The sequence below is a fragment of the Crocuta crocuta genome, unplaced genomic scaffold, assembly GCF_008692635.1.
Source record: "Crocuta crocuta isolate KB4526 unplaced genomic scaffold, BGI_CrCroc_1.0 scaffold216, whole genome shotgun sequence".
NCBI lineage: Eukaryota > Metazoa > Chordata > Mammalia > Carnivora > Hyaenidae > Crocuta > Crocuta crocuta.
Window position 1 is genome coordinate 2,424,803 of NW_027531504.1, and position 19,745 is coordinate 2,444,547.

General features: G+C 34.6%; 1 protein-coding gene across 5 annotated transcripts in view; it reads left to right on the forward strand.

Moving 5' to 3' along the window:
• Positions 1 to 19,745, forward strand: part of ANKS1B (ankyrin repeat and sterile alpha motif domain containing 1B) — a 1,065,677-nt gene that overhangs the window by 271,834 nt on the left and 774,098 nt on the right. For all 5 annotated transcript variants that reach the window (XM_077772139.1, XM_077772140.1, XM_077772141.1 and 2 more), the window contains exon 9: positions 16,073 to 16,216. In XM_077772139.1, coding sequence (XP_077628265.1) covers positions 16,073 to 16,216 — 144 coding nt within the window. The remainder of the gene's footprint in view (positions 1 to 16,072; positions 16,217 to 19,745) is intronic.

Consider the following 19,745-nt stretch of genomic DNA (forward strand, 5'->3'; position numbering starts at 1 on the left):
CAACCGACTAAGCCACCCAGGTGCCCCCAAACTTTCTCATCTTTAAAAGGCCCTCTACAAAAATGCTAAAGCCAACAAATTTCATAATGTTGAAAGACTGAATACTTTTATTTTTATTTTTATTTTTTACAAATAGTTTATTGTCAAATTAGTTTCCACATAACACTCAGTGCTCATCCCCACAAGTGTCCTTCTCCANATACTTTTATTTTTAATGAGCAGCAGGCCAAAGTTTATTAGAGTAAAAGATTAGAAAGTAAGAATAGTATAAAAGCTGTTTTTACAGAGAGTGGGCATTTGAAAGTGAATACCCCAAAAGACTGAATACTTTTAATTTAAGATCGGAAATAGGACAAAGGTGTTTGCTCTTACCATTTCTATATTATATTGTACTGGACATTTTGGACAGTTTAATAAGGCAAAAGTAAGAAAGGCATTCAGATTTAAGGAACAGTAATTCACAGATTACATCAGTGTTTACTTAGAAAATTCTTTAAAATACACAAAAAAGAAATCAGAACCAAAATGTATATTTAGCAGGATGCAAGGGCAGTAAATAAAATCAACTTTACTTTTAAATGAATAATTGATGTTGAAATTAATCTAATAAGGCCATTGAAAATATTTTCCAAAAACATGAAATGCATGTTTATCCAAATGGATTTTCAAAGGTGTGTACTAGAGTAGTATACCAAAGACTATAAAAACATCATAGATGCAAAGTAAAGACCCAATATATGGAGAAGTATATTGTATTCATAAACCAGAAGACTAAATATTGTTTACATATCTCTTCTCCCTAACTTGTCCTGTTGATTCAGTGAAATTCTGAACAAAACCCAAGCAAGCTTTTTTTTCCCCAGTTATTGACAGGTGTATCCTAATTTTTTTTCACAAAGTCAGAGATAACATAATGGTTAAAACAATTTTGAAAGAGAATAAATTTGGAGGATTAGGTTTCCAGGCTTACTATAAAGGTATATTATAGTAAGTATACCTCATGTGGTATTGGCATGAGGAGAGAATTACAGATCAGTAGAACAGAAATGGAAAGAGTACAAAAATAGACCCACACCTATATGGTCAATTTGTTTTCAAAAAAAATTTTGGGCACTTTAATGGGAAAAGATTATCTTTTCATTGGGGGTAATCTAATGGGGTTAGAACAACTTATGTCCATATTTTTAAAAATGACTTTCAAAATTCCAACTCTCCATGAGTATTAACCCAATATGGATCAAAGACCAAAATATAAAAATTTGAAATTTACAAAAGGAAACAGAATATCTCTATGACATCAGGTAAGCAAAGATTTCTTAGATATTAAGTAAATAACACAAAAGATATATTAAGCAAGAATATAGAATATTTTAAAAAGTTTACAACTCTGGACTTTCATATGCAAAAAATGAATCTAGACACAGACCTTACATTCTTCACAAAAATTAACTCAAAATGGATCATAGACATAAACTGAAAACAAAAACTATAAAATTCCTAGGTGAAAACATAGGAGAAAAATCTAGATGACCTTGGGTATGGTGATTACTTTTTAGACTTAACACTAAAGGTAGGATCCATGAAAGAAATAATTGATAAGCTAGACTTTCTTAAATTTAAAAAACTTTTGCTGTTAATATCAAGAGAATGAGAAGATAAGTCACAGACAAGGATCAAATATTTGTAAGTCACATATTTGATAAAAGACCATTATCAAAAAATATAAAGAACTCTTTAAGTTCGATGATAAGAAAACAAACAATAGACTAAAAATGGGCCAAAGACCTTCAAAGACACCTCATCAATGAATATATATAGATGGCAACTAAATATATGCAAAGATATTCCACATTGTCATCAGGGAAATGCAAAATAAAACCACAAATTAAATCACCTACTAGAATGGTCAAAGTCCAGAAGACTGACAAGGCCAAATGCTAAGCATGTAGATCAAGAGGGACTCTCATTGCTGGTGGGAATGCAAAATGGTACAGCCACTTTGGAAGGCAGTTTGGCAGTTTCTTACAACATGAAATATATTCTTATCATATGATCCAACATTCCCATGCCTTACTACTTACCCAAGGGAGTTGAAAACATGTCCACACAAAACCCTGCACACAGATGTTTATAGCAGCTTTATTAATAATTTCCCAAACTTGGGAGAAATCAAGATGTTCTTTAGTAGGTGAATGGATAAATAAACTGTGGTACATGAAGACAGTGGAATGTGATTCAGCACTAAAAAGAAATGAGCTATCAAACCATGAAAAGACATGAAGTAACCTTAAATGTGTGTTACTATGTGAGAAAAGCCAACCTCAAAAGACTACATACTGTATAATCCCAACTAAATGACATTCTGGAAAGGGCAAAACTATGGGGACAGTAAAAAAACAAAACCAAAAACTGGTTGTAATAGAGGATGAATAGGTGGAGCACAGGGGATCTTTAGGGCAATGAAAATACCTTGTATGATACCATAATGATGGATGCATGTCATTATAAAAATGTAATGTAAGCTATGGGCTTGGGTGATTATGTTGTGTCAGTGTAGGTTCATCAGCAAATGTACCACTCTGGTAGGAGATGTTGATAATGGCAGAAGCTATACATGTGCGAGGATGGGGGTATAGGAAATCTCTGTTCCTTTCTTAGTTTTGCTGTGAACCATAAACTGCTCCAAAAAAAAAAAAAAAAAGAACCTCTTACAATTCAAAATAAGAAATCAAATTAACCCAATAAAAATAGGCAAAGGATTTGAAAGGATATTTCACACACACACACACACACACACACACACACACACACACACACAAACTCTTTGTATGGCCTCCAAGCACAGAAAAAGACACTTAACACATTAGTAATCACAGAAATGGAAACTAAAGCATTATGAGGTATCTATTCCACCCCCCCCATTACAATGGCTAAAATTAAGTGTTGCTAATAATGTGGAGGTACTTGAAGTCTCCACCTAATGGGAATGTAAATTGGTACAAACACTTTGGAAAACATTGTGACAATTTCTTTTAAAGTTTAAGATATACCATGAGACCTGACATTTTAGATATTTAACCAGAGAAACAAAAGTTTATGTCCACACACAGACTTTTACATGAATGTTCACACCAACTTTATACATAATGGCCCCAAACTGGAAATGCCCTAAATGTCTATCAACAGACAACTGTATAAATCAACTTTGACATATCCATTCAGTAGAATACTACTTTTCATTAAAAAGGAATAAATTACAGATACACAAAAAATAGAGATAAATCTCAAAAATGTTATATTGAATGAAATAAGACAGACATAAAGTGTATTCTTATGATCCCATTTTTGTGAAGTTTTAGAAAAGACATGTCTAATTCAGTGACAGAAAAAAGGTTTCTGTGGCCAACAGTGGGTGAGTATTTATAAGAAAGGAGCACAGGCATTTGTGGTGAGGGAGATGTTCTGTATCTCAACTGTGTGGTGACTACAACTCAGTTGTATATGATGAAGTTTGAGGACATGGGGGAGGGTTCATTGGGTCTGGAGCTGACAGCCAAGAAAGCTTAAAGATGTCTTTGGTGCAAAAATGGTGATTTTATTAAAGCATGGGGACAGGACCCATGGGCAGGAAGAGCTGCACTGGGATTATGACGGGTAACTCATTATATACCCTCATGTTAGGAGGGGGTTAGGGATAGAATAAGTCTTAAGGTATTTTGGAAGTAAGGATTCCAGAACCTCGAGGGGCTAGATGTTGCTAGGGAAACACCATTTATTATCGTTTAATAAAATGTCAGTCATGAGACCCTTCAGGTGTATATCAGGGGGCCATAAGCTTAGAGTGCGATTGCCAGCATATATCTTGGGGCCTAGGTGAGGCATATCCTTGAGATAAAGTAAATAGATTTACAGGATCTTCGAGGTTGGGATAATGTTAAGCTTAAGGTTTTCTTTTGCCCCCAGCAAAGTGTCACTCTTGAGGCAGCTGAGCTCCTAGAGGGAGGTCACTCTGCCAGTTTCAAGGACTTGTCAATTGGGCTGTAGGCAGTAAGGGAATTTCTTTTTTCATTTGCCTTAGTTTCCCACATTACCATGGCAAGCAGTCAACCCCCTTTCCTTTGTTCTTATGTAGCCAGGACTGTCCAAGGAATATCACACATATTCCACCTGGGGAGTCGGGTATGTAGCAGCCTGTATTTTGCCCTCAGCTTGCCCCAAACTCCCTCATTGTATGCGTTTATTAAAAGTTGTCAAACTGTACATTTAAAATGCATGCATATTACAGAAACTTTAATAAATATGATTTTTAAAAAGGGAACTCTGAAAAATAGTATTTGTTTCTTTTTTAGGAAATAATTGACTGTATTTTAATTTCTTTTTTTTTTTTNACCTAAGCGAAAGTCGGACACTTAACCGACTAAGCCCCCCAGGCGCCCCGATAAACCGCATCTTCGTGATCCAGTCGTCCGTTGATGGACACTTAGGCTCTTTACATGTTTTGGCTATTGTTAAGAGTGCTGCTATCAACATTGGGATACATGTGCCCCTATGCATCACCACCTCACTATCCCTTGGGTAAATTCCTAGCAGTGCTATTGCTGGGTCATAGGGGAGTTCCATTGTTAATTTTTTGAGGAACCTCCACACTGTATTTCAGAAGGGCTGTACCAGTTTACATTCCCACCAGCAGTGTAGGAGGGTGCCTGTTTCTCCACATCCTCACCAGCATCTGTAGTTTCCTGATTTGTTCATTTTAGCCACCCTGACTAGAGTGACGTGGTATCTCAGTGTTTTGATTTATATTTCCCTGATGAGGAGGGATGCTGAGCATCGTTTCATGTGTCTGTTGGCCATCTGGATGTCCTCTTTGGAGAAGTGTCTGTTCATGTCTTCTGCCCATTTCTTCACTGGATTGTTTGTTTCTCGGGTGTGGAGTTTGGTGAGTTCCTTATAGATTTTGGATACTAGCCCTTTATCTGATATGCCATTTGCAACTATCTTTAACCATTCCGTCGGTTGCCTATTAGTTTTATGGGTTGTTTCCTTTGCCATGCAGAAGCTTTTTCTCTTGATGAGGTCCCAATAGTTCATTTTTGCTCTTGATTCCCTTTCCTTTGGGGATGTGTCAAGTAAGAAATTGCTGCGGTTGAGGTCAAGGAGGTTGTTGCCTGCTTTCTTCTCTAGGATTTTGATGGCTTTCTGTCTCACATTCAGATCCTTTATCCATTTTGAGTTTATTTTTTGTATGGTGTAAAAAAATTATTTAGTTTCATTCTTCTGCATGTTGCTGTCCAGTTCTCCCAGCACCATCTGTTAAAGAGGCTTTCTTTTTTCCATTGGATATTCTTTCTTGCTTTGTCAAAGATTAGTTGGCCATACATTTGTGGGTCCAATTCTCTATTCTATTCCATTGGTCTATGTGTCTGTTTTTGTGCCAATATCATACTGTCTTGATGATTACAGCTTTGTAGTAGAGGCTAAAATCTGGGATGGTGATGTCCCCTGTTTTGGTTTTCCTCTTCAATATTACTTTGGCTATTCGGGGTCTTTTTTGGTTCCATACAAATTTTAGGATAGTTTGTTCTAGTTTTGAGAAGAATGCTGGTGCAATTTTGATTGGGATTTCATGGAAGGTGTACATCGCTTTGGGTTGTAATGACATTTTAACAGTACTTATTCTTCTAATCCATAAGCATGGAATGTTTTTCCATTTCTTTGTGTCTTCTTCAATTTCCTCCATAAGTTTTCTATAGTTTTCATCATACAGATCCAATATCTTTGGTTAGGTTTATTCCTAGGTATTTTATGGGTTTTTTTTTTTTGTGCAATTGTGAATGGGATCAGTTTCTTGATTTCTCTTTCTGTTGCTTTATTATTGGTGTGTAAAAATGCAACTGATTTCTGTATGTTGATTTTGTACCCTGAAACGTTGCTGAATTATGGATCAATTCTAGTAGGCATCTGGTGGAGTCTGTTGGGTTTTCTATGTAGACAACCATATCATCTGCAAAAAAGTGAAAGTTTGACTTCTTTGCCAATTCTGATGCCTTTTATTTCATTTTGTTGTCTGATTGTTGATGCTAGGACCTCCAGCACTATGTTAAACAACAGTGGTGACCGTGGACATCCCTGTCGTGTTCCTGATCTCAGCGGGAAAGCTCTCAGTTTATCCTCATTGAGGATGATGTTAGCTGAGGGCTTCTCATAGATGACTTTTATGATGTTTAAGTAAGTTCCTTCTATCCCGACTTTCTCGAGGGTCTTTATTAAGAAGGGATGCTGTATTTTGTCAAATGTTTTTTCTGCATCTATTAACAGGATCATATGGTTTTTATCTTTTCTTTGGTTAATATGATGTACCACATTGATTGATTTGTGAATATTGAACCAGCCCTGTAATTCAGGAATGAATCCCACTTGATCGTCGTGGATAATTCCTTTTATGTGCTGTTGAATTCGATTAGCAAGTATCTTGTTGAGCAGTTTTGCCTCTGTATTCATCAAGGATATTGGCCTGTAGTTCTCTTTTTTTGCGGGTCTCTGTCTGGCTTGGGAATCAAAGTGATGCTGACTTCGTAGAACAAGTCCGGAAGTTTTCCTTCAATTTCTATTTTTTGNTAATCTGAGGTGTTGTTTTGCTTTTGTAGACAGCAAATAGATGGGTCTTATTTTTTAAATCCATTCTACTACCCTATGTCTTTTGATTGGAGCATTTAGTCCATTTACATTCAGTGTTATTATTGAAATATGTGGGTTTAGAGTCATTGTGTCTTTTGTGGGATTCATGCTTGTGGTTTCTCTGATACCTTGCGTTCCTTGCAACATTTCCCTCATAGAGTCCCCCTCAGGATTTCTTGTAGAGCTGTTTTAGTAGTGATGAATTCTTTCAATTTTTGTTTATTTGGAAAGACTTTTATCTCTCCTTCTATTCTGAATGACAGGATTCCTGGATAGAGGATTCTTGGCTGCATATTTTTTCCATTCATCACATTGAAGATTTCCTGCCATTCCTTTCTGGCCTGCCAAGTTTCAATTGATAGGTCTGTAACCACTCTGATAGGTTTCCCTTTGTATGTTAGGGCCCTTTTATCCCTAGCTTCTTTAAGAATTCTCTCTTTGTCCTTATATTTTGTCAGTTTCACTATGATATGTCGTGCAGAAGATCGATTCAAGTTACTTCCAAAGGGAGTTCTCTGTGCCTCTTGGATTTCAATGTCTGTTTCCTTCCCCATATTGGGGAAGTTCTCAGCTATAATTTGTTCAGGGACTCCTTCAGCGCCTTTCCCTCTTTCTTCCTCTTCTGGAATTCCTACGATATGAATATTGTTTCGTTTGATTGTATCACTCAGCTCTCAAACTCTCCTTTTGTGTTCCTGGATCAGTTTATCTCTCTTTTTCTCAGCTTCCTCTTTTTCTGTAATTGTGTCTTCTAATTCACCTATTCTCCTCTCTACCTCTTCACTCTGTGCACTGGACACCTCCATTTTATTATGCATCTCATTTATAGCATTTTTTAAATTCATCACAACTATTTTTAAGCTCCATAGTCTTTGTAGCAATAGTTTCTCTGATGTCTTCCATGCTTTTTTCAAGCCCAGCGATTAATTTTATGACTGTTGTTCTAAATTCTTGTTCAGTCATGTTGCTTATATCTCTTTTGAGCAGTTTTTTCGCTGTCATTTCGTCCTGGAATTTCTTTAGAGGAGAGTTCTTTCATCCTGTCATTTTGGCTAGCTTCCTGTCTGTTGTTAGTTTTAAAAGCTTGTTAAGCACTCTGCACCTGTGAGTACTGCTATATTAAAGAAGGCTCTTTGACTGTCCAGGGCCTGTCCATTCAGTAAGTGTTCTTTAAATGGTTCTCTTGGTCTCTCTTGTTGAGACCTTTGTTATTTTATTTCCCTACTTGTAGGGAAATTTTATTTCCCTACCATGTGTACTTTGGCTTGTTTCTTGAGGTAGCCCTGGAAAAGAAAACAGACCAACACACAGGGAACAAAGGCACACAAATGCATAGACAAATCCAACAAACATGCAAACCAAAAGGGAAAAAGAAAATAAAAAGAGGGGGAGAGGAAGGAGGAAAAATGAATAGTAAAAGTAAAAAGAAAAAGAAAAAAGAAAAGAAAAAAAAGAAAACCCAAAAGACAAAAGACAGTCTAAAAGCATAAAACCAGAATTCTCATCCACAAATAAAGAGCAGAGTGTGTACAGTGCTGATGGAAGAGCATACACAAAGAGAGAAATGATGGGGCAGGAAGGAAGCAAAATTGGACGATGACCAGACAGAGACTAAGAGGCTTAATTCAGAGAGAGAAAGAGGAGGATATGGTAAGAGGCAAGGAGAAAGAAATGGAGATAATGTTACTCAGAGAAAGTGGATAGTCTGATTACTCCAGAGAGAGAGATAGAAAGGTAGTGGTGGAGGTGTAGAATATACATCTAGAGAATGGATTAAGTGTGACTGTTTAATCAAACCAATGACCAGAGTGCTCAGTCCAGCAAGAGGGGAGGGATAAAATGAAACAAAGGAAAATATATCTGAATAGAAAGAATTGATCTAGAATTAATCACAGCAGTGCATCCATGTTGGTCTTGACTCACCTCCAGTTAAAAAAAAAAAAAAAAAACAGCTCTGTAGCAGAGATGGGTGTGGTTTGGTGTAGGTCAGTATTCACCTCCACTGTGTCCCTTGGGCAGCTCCCTGAGGTCCTACCTTGGTGTTTGTGGGGAGGAAAATGGCGGTGTTCCTGTCCCTTCTGGAAGCAAGCGTTACAACTCACTCTTTTGGGTCCGATCTCCCTGTGCCACAGGTATAGCCAAGGTGGGCCATGCTCTATGCCCCAAGCCATGCCTCATTTCCAGATCTTAGTCCTCGCACCCCATTGATACCACTGGAAATAAACCTACAAGCCGAGTCCCTCTGAGCAGTTTCACACCTGCCACCTCCCTACTGGGGATCAAGCTGAACTAGAAGAGTGGTGGAGTAGCCTCAGGTGCTCTGCTTCCCCTCCAGGTTGAACTGGCAAGCAGTTTCTCATGGCCTCACCTGGGATCGGGGTGTCCAGCTCAAAGTCCGCTACACAGCTGGAAACCAGATCACTCTGTGTCCAGAGCTGAGGTTTTTCTCTTCTCCAGGGACAGGGACAGTTCCTTGAGCAGTTTCAGTCACTCTTTCTTTTCCCCTTTACTCACAATGGCTCCTGCAAAGGGGGCTACCTCCTCTCCCTCCGTGTCCCTGGGTCCTAGCCCATTTTTATCTTCTCCAGTTGTCACTCACACTATAAGGTTTTTTTCTCAGTGGACTCTGTCTCCTTTTCCTCCCAAACTCCTGGATTCTGTAAGGGTTCCTATGGCTTCAGGCCTTCTCCATTTGAGAGATATGGATGAGTGAAATGTACTGAGCTCTGCCATCTTGCCCATTCCTAAATGATGATTTCTACATTAGCTTGAATATAAGATGAACACAGTGAGAGCAAGTAAATTCAGTGGAGTCAGAAGATAAAGGACACTAAGATCTGGATTATAGTTAAATTGGTATAATTGTTCACATTAATAAAACAGTTTTGAAGGCAAGCTGGCATTTATTTCCTTAACTCATTTATTCATTCAACACCTATGGAATAAAAATATTCTTTAATGTTTCAGGCACTTGTGCTAAGTGCAGTGCTTGTGGTAGCTAGTCTGACAGACATCTCTGAAATCAGGCAGCTAGTAATTGAGTAGGGATAGGAGATATTGAATCAAAATCACACAAGTAACTGTAAATTTGTATTTGTGATAATTGCTATTTAAAAAAAGCAGGATGCTGTGAAAACGTGTAAGAAAGGAAACTAATTCTGACTGTGGCATAAGAAAGCCTACCAAAGGAAGGGAATTAATTTCACACCTAAAGCACAAATAAGATTAATCCTGACAAAGACAAGAGAAGAGAATGTTCCTGAAATTTATTTATTAGGATTTGGTACAATAGCAAGTAACAGAAAATCCAAAATAACAAATGGCTTAAGAAGTTTATTTCATTCCCACTTGCAAAGCTTAGAGCTAAGGCAGTCCAAAGCTGGTAGTATTCACCAGCAAGAGGAACCCAAGACTCTTCTGTTTTATTTCTCCATTGTGTATGTTCTCTAGTTCCAAAGATATCTCATGGTTCAAGATGACTGCTCCAACTTCATCCATTTCATTAGCATTCCCATCAGGAGAAAAAGGAATTGGAGGAAGGAGAACGTGTTTCATCACTCTATGAATACCTTTATGCTGTAAGGTTCTAAGTTAATCACATGGCCACACCTAGCTGCAGCAGGGGTTGGGAAATGTCTTTATTCAAAGCAGACATATGCCTAACTAAAAGGGTTTTGTACCCATAGAAAAAGAGGGCTAGACATTCTTTACTAAAGACAAATAGGAGAGGAGAGAATGTCTTTTGGGAGACAAAAGTCTCTGCTACAGAAATGCGATGTGAAGTTCTAGGTAGGAGGAAACTTGATACATTCCAGGAAAAGAGACAGTGTAGTTTGTGTAAATGTTATGAGCAAAGGGAAGGAAGAAGGTGGTAAGACAAAACTGGAGAGGTGAGTAAGGGCAAGTCATATGCAGCCTTTTGGATCATGAAGAATTTTGAATTTTACTATTGAATGTTTTTAAGGAAGATGGTAACACGATCTTATTGTCATAATGAAAAAACTTCTCTGGTCACTGTGTGAGAGGAAGTTAGAGATAACATTGACAGTATATTACAGAGTTTAAAATGGGTGTGCTTTTTGGCATAGAATCGCATGTTTATGAGTTTGTCCTAGCAAAATCATTAGACAAGTACAAAATCTGGAAAGACATGCACTGAATGTTTACAGTGGGAATGAGTTTAGTAAAGCTTCACTTCCTCTTTTATAACTTTTAATTTGGAATGATTTGTTTTACAATAAGCATGTATTACTTTAAACTTTATTAAGAAATCAATAAATCAATTTCATTTTTGAGAAACAAAGACAAAAAGACTTGTTAATCCAGCTCCACAGTCATCCAGATTGCTGACTTCCATTCCAAATGGTCTTTCTTTGTTTTGATCTCCATTTCTAATGGTTGCCTACATCCTGGAGCCTCCCTTTCTGCCTGGTCTCTTTGCATTGATAGTTCAGTGAGATAGTTTCCCTACTTTTCATTTTAGTTTTTGTATCTGGTAGGATGAGTCTTGTCTATTCCATAATCCCATTTCCCCACCCACATATTGCTGTCCTATATTCCGGCTAAGTCAAGAACCCGAGGTCTTCTCCAGGAACATTTGGAGGCCTTGGCCTTTCTTTTCCTTTTCCCCCTCACCACCATGTTTATAAAGACATGCATTAGAGAGTTGACTGATAAGGATTTTAAGGGTCTCTATGGGATCATAATTGGCCCTTAATCCTATACTGCATAGATTTATAGAAGTTTAGAGTTACAAAATAATTTAAAGGCCATCAATTATAAACTATCACATGACAAAGAAATTTCTCTGTGGACATTCTGAACATCTTGAGTTGAATATCTCTTATACCTTTGAAGAGCTCTAGTAATTAGGAGCTTGGTTCCATGGTGTGGAAGAAAGATTATAACACCTAGAGTCGGAAAACGTGAATTATAATCTAGCCTCATTTGTAGGATGATCTTGCAAATTGAGTAACACTGCAAGAGCATCCACTTACTTCTTCACTTGTAAAATAGAGATAGTCCCTACTCTACTTTATTGGCTATTCTCTATCTGAAATAATTTTTTTAAACTATAAAGCACCATTATAGGTATTTAGTACATTATTATGTTTATGCCATAATAAAAAATATGATATATATCTACAAATATATATCCCCACAAGGAAATCACATTTCCTTAATGTTAGACTGATATAATTATTCTAGAAGTATTTTTCTTTGAGCTCAAATTTGTCACCCCATGGTATTTATGTAATGTGAGTTTTGTCCTTTGTGACAGTGTATAACTGGTCCAATCTTTCATCGACATAATTACTGTGTATTAAACAGGAAAGATAATAGGCTCAAACCATGACAATTTAAGTCTATATTCTATGGAAGAATTTCTGGAACTTTAGGAACACAGTTGGATCTCCAATAAAAAGTTTCAGAGGCATTTGAAATAAAGGAAACTCCCAAGCTTAAGTGTGTTCATGTGGCTTTCTTTTCATAAATAATTGAAGATTATATTTAGTTTGATAAAAATCTTTCCCAGGCATTTTAAATTGTAAAGCAGCAAGTGGAAAATGGTTTTACACAGTTAATTTATATACTGTCTTTAGGGGGCAGTAATAAACCACTGATAAATTTTGTTATTTCTGCTAATGTTGCTGGTAATGGTTAATATAAAATAAAACTAAAGCAACTATAATGAGATTGCTATGCAATTACATATACTCCTTAATATTAGTAAAATTTTCTAGGTAAATGAAAACGATAGTTTGAAATTCATTGATAATTCATTCAATAAATAATCATTAAATTCTATTATGCACACACATTGTAAGAGATACAAATGTAAGACAATGTTTGCTTTCAAATAACTTACAATTAACTAGGATAAATAAGGTGGGTTTTTTGGGGGTGTGTGTACAACTCTTTCAGGATAAAGATGATAATAAAAATATCAATATGTATTAATTTTTATATGCCAGTCACTCATGCAACTAATTTTATCCTCATACAGCTCCATCAAGGAGCAATTATTATTTTTCCTACTTTTCAGATAAGGAAACTAGGATTAATAAGATTATATGATTTGCTCAAAGTCACACAGGTTGGAAATGGTATAGAGACAGGATTTAAATATGTATCTATTTGAATTCACAGCCACTTCTTTTTGCCACTATGCCACCTATCATCTCAAGGTATATGTGGAATATCATAATACACAAACACAAAGAGCTATAGACATTTAAGAGAGAGCCACATCTTTTCTCTTTGTGGGAAATCAGAAAGGAAGTAAAATCTGAACTGTATTTTGAGGAATCAGTGGGATTATAGGAGGATAATAGCTAAAATCATAGTTAATATTTATTGAAACTTTATTATGTGTCAAGCACTTCATTTTTATTACCTCATTTAATTATCAGGAAAAAATTCTGAGGGGGGTCCTACTGTATTATTTTCCATTGTGCAGATAAAACAAGTGGGGCTGACAGTGGTCACATCTGATGAAAATCACACTAATAAGTAGGCTAATAAGTAGGCAAGCTGAAAACTTAGAACTAATTTTAGAGCCTAAATTTTTAACCAGTACAATATGCTTCATGGAGACATAAAATGGAAGGCATGAGTCAATGCAATGAGCATGATTAGGGAAAGATCAGTAATTCCACTTGGTTGTAGTCTGGGTGAGTATGTAGTAGAGTAAGTAAAAGTGTTGAAAAATAGTTTGACCATAGAACCTTGAGGAATTTGGATATTATTTACTGTACAATGGGAAATAATCAGAGATGTGTGAGTAGGGAAGAGACAAAAACAGAATTTTTCTCTGGGGGAGAGAAAGAGATAGAGCAAGTTCTCTGTGAGATTGGATCAGATAATTATAGTACCATTAACAAAAATGGAAAAGAACTGATTAATCTGTGAAATGATGATAATTCTTACCAAGTATGTAATGATTTATAGTGCCATGCCATGTCAGCATTGATGGTCAAACAAAACAATCATGAGTTGATGAATGAGAAGCTAATTTTTATTTTATTCTGTTTTGTGCATAGCATCGGTCAGACATACAGATGATCTTGCTAGAATAAAGTTTTAGATGCCCCAAGATTTTCTCACCGGGATATCTGTAGGATGAAAAATCCCTGATAATCACCTTTTATTACTAATTTGAAAAATGTATTTTTATGAAAGTATAGGCTATATGTATCAAATTACAGAAAATTTGGTTGCCACAGATAGCAAATTGCTCATGTAGCAGAAATATATTAACAAATATACTTTTTAGAATTTAAACTGCAGTTGCATCAGCTCAGTTATTTACTATGTTGGTTTTTACAGGATATTGCACTGAATGAGAAGCCACGTAACATAGTGGTCAAGGGGGGGGAGGTCAGCTCTAGAATCAGGTAGTCTGGATATTAGATTCCTGTTTCTGCCACTTACAGCTCTGTGATCTTGGTTTTTCTTGACCTCTCTGTGCCCTAGTTTGTGTGAATTAAAATAATGAATAATAGTCCTATTACTCTGTAGTGTCATATAGTAAATGCTCAATAGATTATAGTTTATTATTGTTACCTTATAGGCTGTAACTGCTTAAGGGGCTTTTTAGGTTTATGATTTCTCAGTTATTGGAAATTGATGAAAAGGAATGTAAGCTATGAATGGAGAAAAACACATTTTTATATTTTAAAGTCATATAATCTATTTTTTAATCTATTTTTTAAAGGAACAACTTTTTGGGGGGCAAATGGGTGCCATTTACAATTTAATATATAGAGTATCTTGATTAACTTCAATAATCATGATATATCAGTGTTGTGTCCAACTTTCTGAAGGTTTTTACTTTTATTTTTCTTTAATTCCATTTGCTGAGCATTCATCAGGCTTTTTGAATATGGAATTTTCATCAGTTTTGGCAAAATTCCTTGCATTGTTTCTTTGATAATTTCCTCCCATAGCTACATGGACCTCTTAGTTTGATCCCCTAGTTTTCTTAACTTTTACTTTCTCCTCATCTTTTGTTCTGTCTTCTGAGAAATTTCTGCAGGCTTATTTTCCAACTCTTCTATTGGGTTTTATGTGTTTATTAGTTTGTAGCATTCTGTTCTTATTTGATGGATGCAAAATCTTCTATTTCTTTGTGAATACAATTTTTAGTTTTTCTGTATATATGTTTTGGTCTCTATTAAAGGCTTCCTTCAAATGTGTGATGGTGCTTAGATTCTTATTCACAATTACCTACAAAATTAGAAACTGTTTATATGAGTATAGCTTTTATGAGAGGTGGGCTTCATAGTAGGATTTAAGGCATAGACACATCATTTTACTAGGTACTTAGAGATCTTGGGAAGTCAATTTCTACAGAGGGGAATACATTTTTATCTCCTACCTGGGGGATATAAACCTAGCTGCCATGTTCTTTAAGGCAAAGGTAGGCAGACCCTGGGATAGTTTGGGAATCTAAAACTACTAGATTTTCAGTTAATTTATTTGTTTTTACAGACACCCCTCTGTTTACCGTGCATGGATTATTAGAATTCATAATCCCTTGCCTCAATCTCACCTAAAAATAAACCTCCAATTTCTTGTTAGTGATGAAGATTTACTTTGTTGGCCAGTTGAGAAGATGGGTCTAAGGTCTCTTTCAAATATAGAAATTCTTAAGCCCTTTTAATGGTGCTGAGTCATACATAGACATGCTACTTATTCCTCCCCCTAGCCAACATTTTGTTTTCAGTTTTCTCAGGTTTGCTAAATCAGGTAATACCTACCCATTTCTTTATCATTCTCTTAAAAATTTTCTTGTTATTGCTCTTCTGCTAATCTTTTTCTTGTTATACTTGTCCTTATGCTTTAGACCATTGCTTACTAGCTCTTTGCCATCATTTTAATAGGATTTGGGAAGTAGCAAAAGTAAATATGCAGGTTCAACATGAAAATCCCATTATTAATTTTAAAAATATTACCCCTATTACCTGTATAATACAAAATTTTATGAAGTTCTTTATTTAAAAGGAGACATTGTGAAAAAATTGACTTTTTAGCAATTCTTGTTTCAGCATTTTCTTGCTATTCATCTGATTGCATTTATAAATCATAAGATTTTTGTCATTTGTTGCTATTGAGATATTTTCTTGAGTCATTTTCATGTCCTGTTCTTCATTATGAACTTTGTGTCCTATTAGTCTTTCTCACCTGGTTTTTTCACTTTCAAATTTTTTAAACATTCAAGTTAAATTGAATTATACACATTTGTTTTGTTTAGTCACATGGCATAGCTACCTAACTGTGGTGAATATTAAGCTGATTTTGCTTGCTAACATACACTACAGAAATTAAGTGATGTTAAGATATCTAAAAAACACTGATATAACATATTGGTATAATATACATTTAATTTCAGAGGACTTCATCTACAATAAATTTGTCACCAGGAGAAGTGGAAGAAGAAGATGATGATGAAAACACTTGTGGGCCCTCAGGACTCTGGGAAGCATTAACTCCCTGTAATGGATGTAGGAACCTTGGATTCCCCATTCTTGCACAGGTAACAGTTTGGTTTTCTTAAGATAAAATAAAACATCAAAATTGTTTATATTTTTAAGGAAATATTTTCTCTCTTCCTGGAAATCCAATTACTATCTTATTCACTTTGTAGTTTTTCTTCATTTAAAGATCAGTAAAATGTTTTTCTAACTTGCTGTACATGTATGCATATGGAAATACATATTTTACATCATTTAAGTCATTGTTTTATTTTGATCATGATGCTAGTTCCAGAAACATTGAATTATTTATGAGAGTTTTCATATTTATGATCTAGAAATAGTTCATTTTAAAGAATGCTATTTTCAAATTAAAAGTTATGTTAAAATAATAGAAAATTATTTACAAGGAAACATTTTAGGGCTCTTTAAAAGCATTGTTAGTGCTTTTTTATTTTTTGCATAATGAAACATTGTAGAATAATGTTTACCACTGAAGATGATGTAGTACAATCCCCAAATGATACCAGAACATTAAAAACATTGAGTACAATTTTGAAACCATCTCACTATTCATTAATTTTTTTCTATTGTATCACCTTTAAATTCCTACTGTATGTTTTAGACCACAAGTCTTTGGAGGAATTTCAGAATTAAGTAAAATTAACTAGAGTTATGAAATTTAAAGCCACAATTAAAATATGCAAAAACACTTAATACAAAAGGCAGTGTAATGGCAAAGGTATGTATGTATAACTACTCAGTGCATAGGCAGAAAAACAGTCTAGGACAGAAAATAATTCACAGTAATTTTCCAAACAGTGTTATATTTCAAAAATACTATATTGTTTTGTAACAAGTAGGAAGCAATTATGTCTTATGTCGCAAATTGATCATAGTCACTCAAATTCCATATTAATTTATGGTAGAGATAATAAAATCAGCATATAGTACTTAACGAATATCTTCATCTTAACAGAAACTATTTTTAGAACTTTAAGACAGTATCCTAATCCAATCCTAATCAGAATTATTATCAATATTTACTGGACTATGAGTTCCATAAAGGTAGAGACTGTGTATTACTTAACATGTATTTCTAAGGCTGTAGTTCCTGGCATATTGTCAGTATTAATAATTGAATGAAACAATGAACAATGTGTATGTTTGATGCTTTCATTTCTTCACTTAAGGATCATATCTATACAGACATAGGAGAAAGGACAGTAAGAAACATTGGTTTTATCTTATTAATATAACCTCATCTGCCTAACAGTTCACCAGTAAATTGAATGCCTTTATCTATTTTTTCTGTTTCATAAACTAAAATATTATGGCTCTAAGCCATCAATAATTTATGACTATAATTTGCTTCTCTACCACCTTCCTAAACATTTTTTTTTCATTTTTATTAGTCTTGGTAATAGGGTTGGTAGTAACTTGATTTTGGTTTACAATTTTTTTTAATACTAGCTTTTCTTTGGCCATTTTCCTGTGAAGACTGGCAAATAATCTCTAATAGTTACATTTACCACAAAATGTTTCCCAAGCTGCAACTTTTCCCCCTTAATTTGTGTGTGTGAGTGTATTTTGTGTACTTTTTTAAGCTATCAAGTTCATTAAACTTCTTAGTCTTATTTTTTTTGTTGTTTAATTCACCTCATCTAGAGATAACTCTCATTCCTCTTGTTATATCACATCTTATTTGGCTTGGATTTTCTTCTGAAATCTCTTATTTCTGTTGTCCTATTTTTAAAACCACATGACTCAGTTTTGATATTTTTACATATAATGCATGACAAGAGAAATTTTGATTGCATTAATTAGCTGATATAATTGCTCTCAAGAATTTATATTTTATAAAATTATCCTTATTGGTATTTTGATTGTTACTACATTAAATCTATAAATTTATTTGACATGTAGTATCTTTTTTTACTGTATATAATGAATCAAAAGTAGAATTCTTCTACTAATATTTATCTGGACTTCTAATGTTCTTACTTTGTTGGTAGATTTTCCTTTAACATATGTTATGTATTTACAATAAAATTTAATACACTTGTTGTGACATTGGAGACATCATATCAAATGTAAATTTATTCTACAACTTGAAACAGCTTTGAACTCAGGATATTCTGGGACAACTTCAAAATAAAAGTCTTCTTAAAATTTCATTAATAACACGATTTTATTTTGAAGCTGTTTGTTACAGAACTGAAATATTGTGTGTGCGTGGGGTCATTAAAATTATTTAAATATTTGTGACTTTATTAAATACTAAATCATTTAAAAATCATTTAAATTATTTAAGTATTGTGAGGAGTCATTAAAAATGAGGCCTTATATGCACAGTGCTTTCCTTAATGATTTTTAAGGCCTCATGGAAAACCATTACCTTACGGTTTGGTATAGAAGACTTTGGGATCAGTGGAATTAGTAAACTTCTATGCAAATTTCTATATATGCAGATTTGTTAGATTCGAATAAAATATATTTATTTCACATTTATAACCCTTAATTTAATTGGATCCAGCATACTTGTGTCAAATATCTTCTACATTCAAAGCATAGTGCCAAGCTTCAGAGATGAGGATTATGGAAATACAGACTTAATTAAAACTATATGATGCATCACTTTTAGAGTCTTAAATAGAGTTTTTACTTGTAAAATTAAAACATTGGCTGATCCTGTATATCTTACACTTCTAAGATTATCTAATCTACAGTTTTTTTCTAGATTTTGAATTGAGCTTTTATTCAGGTTTTAGCTATTTTTTCTGTTTTTCTAGTTTTAACATGGCACTTTATCCTTCCATTGTGACTAGACGTTATTTAGAATTCTAAGTTTTCAGAATTTAAAAGGAACTGCGTCTTGTAAAAATGTCAAGAAATTTAAAATTTTAAATAACAAAAGGGAATTAAAATTAAGATTTATAGAATATGTTGGGTACATTAGTATAACTTCAAAGCAGTTATATAATATTTAAGTTGGACAAAGAACAAGAATAAAGAGAGAGGAAATAAAGTCCTTTCTGTAAAGTATAATTAGTTTTTCAGCACTCCTGACAATATCATCATCATCATCATCATCATCACTACCATTTGCTTCTGTTCCTGGTTATATATTTAGGAAATTTTAGAATTTTTTTTTTTTTTTGGTTAATACAAGTCAATGATAAATGGAGGAGGGTCTTTGAGAGTAATCTTCAGCATTTTATTCTATCACCTGGGCATTGAATCACAAATATCAAGTTAAGTGGAAGTTAAAGATAGTTCAGAGCCTGATAATAAATTAGCGTTTGTTTTTGTTACTACCTTTCCCTGTTAACAGAGCATATTTGAAAACATATTAGAATAGAGATTTTGAGTTGATTATATTTGGGTGGATGGTATTGCTTTTCTCCACAGTCCTGGATAAGATGTCCACCTCTGCACCATGTGCAAATACAGGACTTTCAGGCTCTTTTCTAGAGTCAATCCTGCTGGGTGGAGGCCTCTGGCTTCCATCCTGTTCACTCATGTAGCCTTCACTCAACAAGGTTGTAATAACGGGTCCCAATACTGAGTTGTTAGCTGTCTTTGCAATGG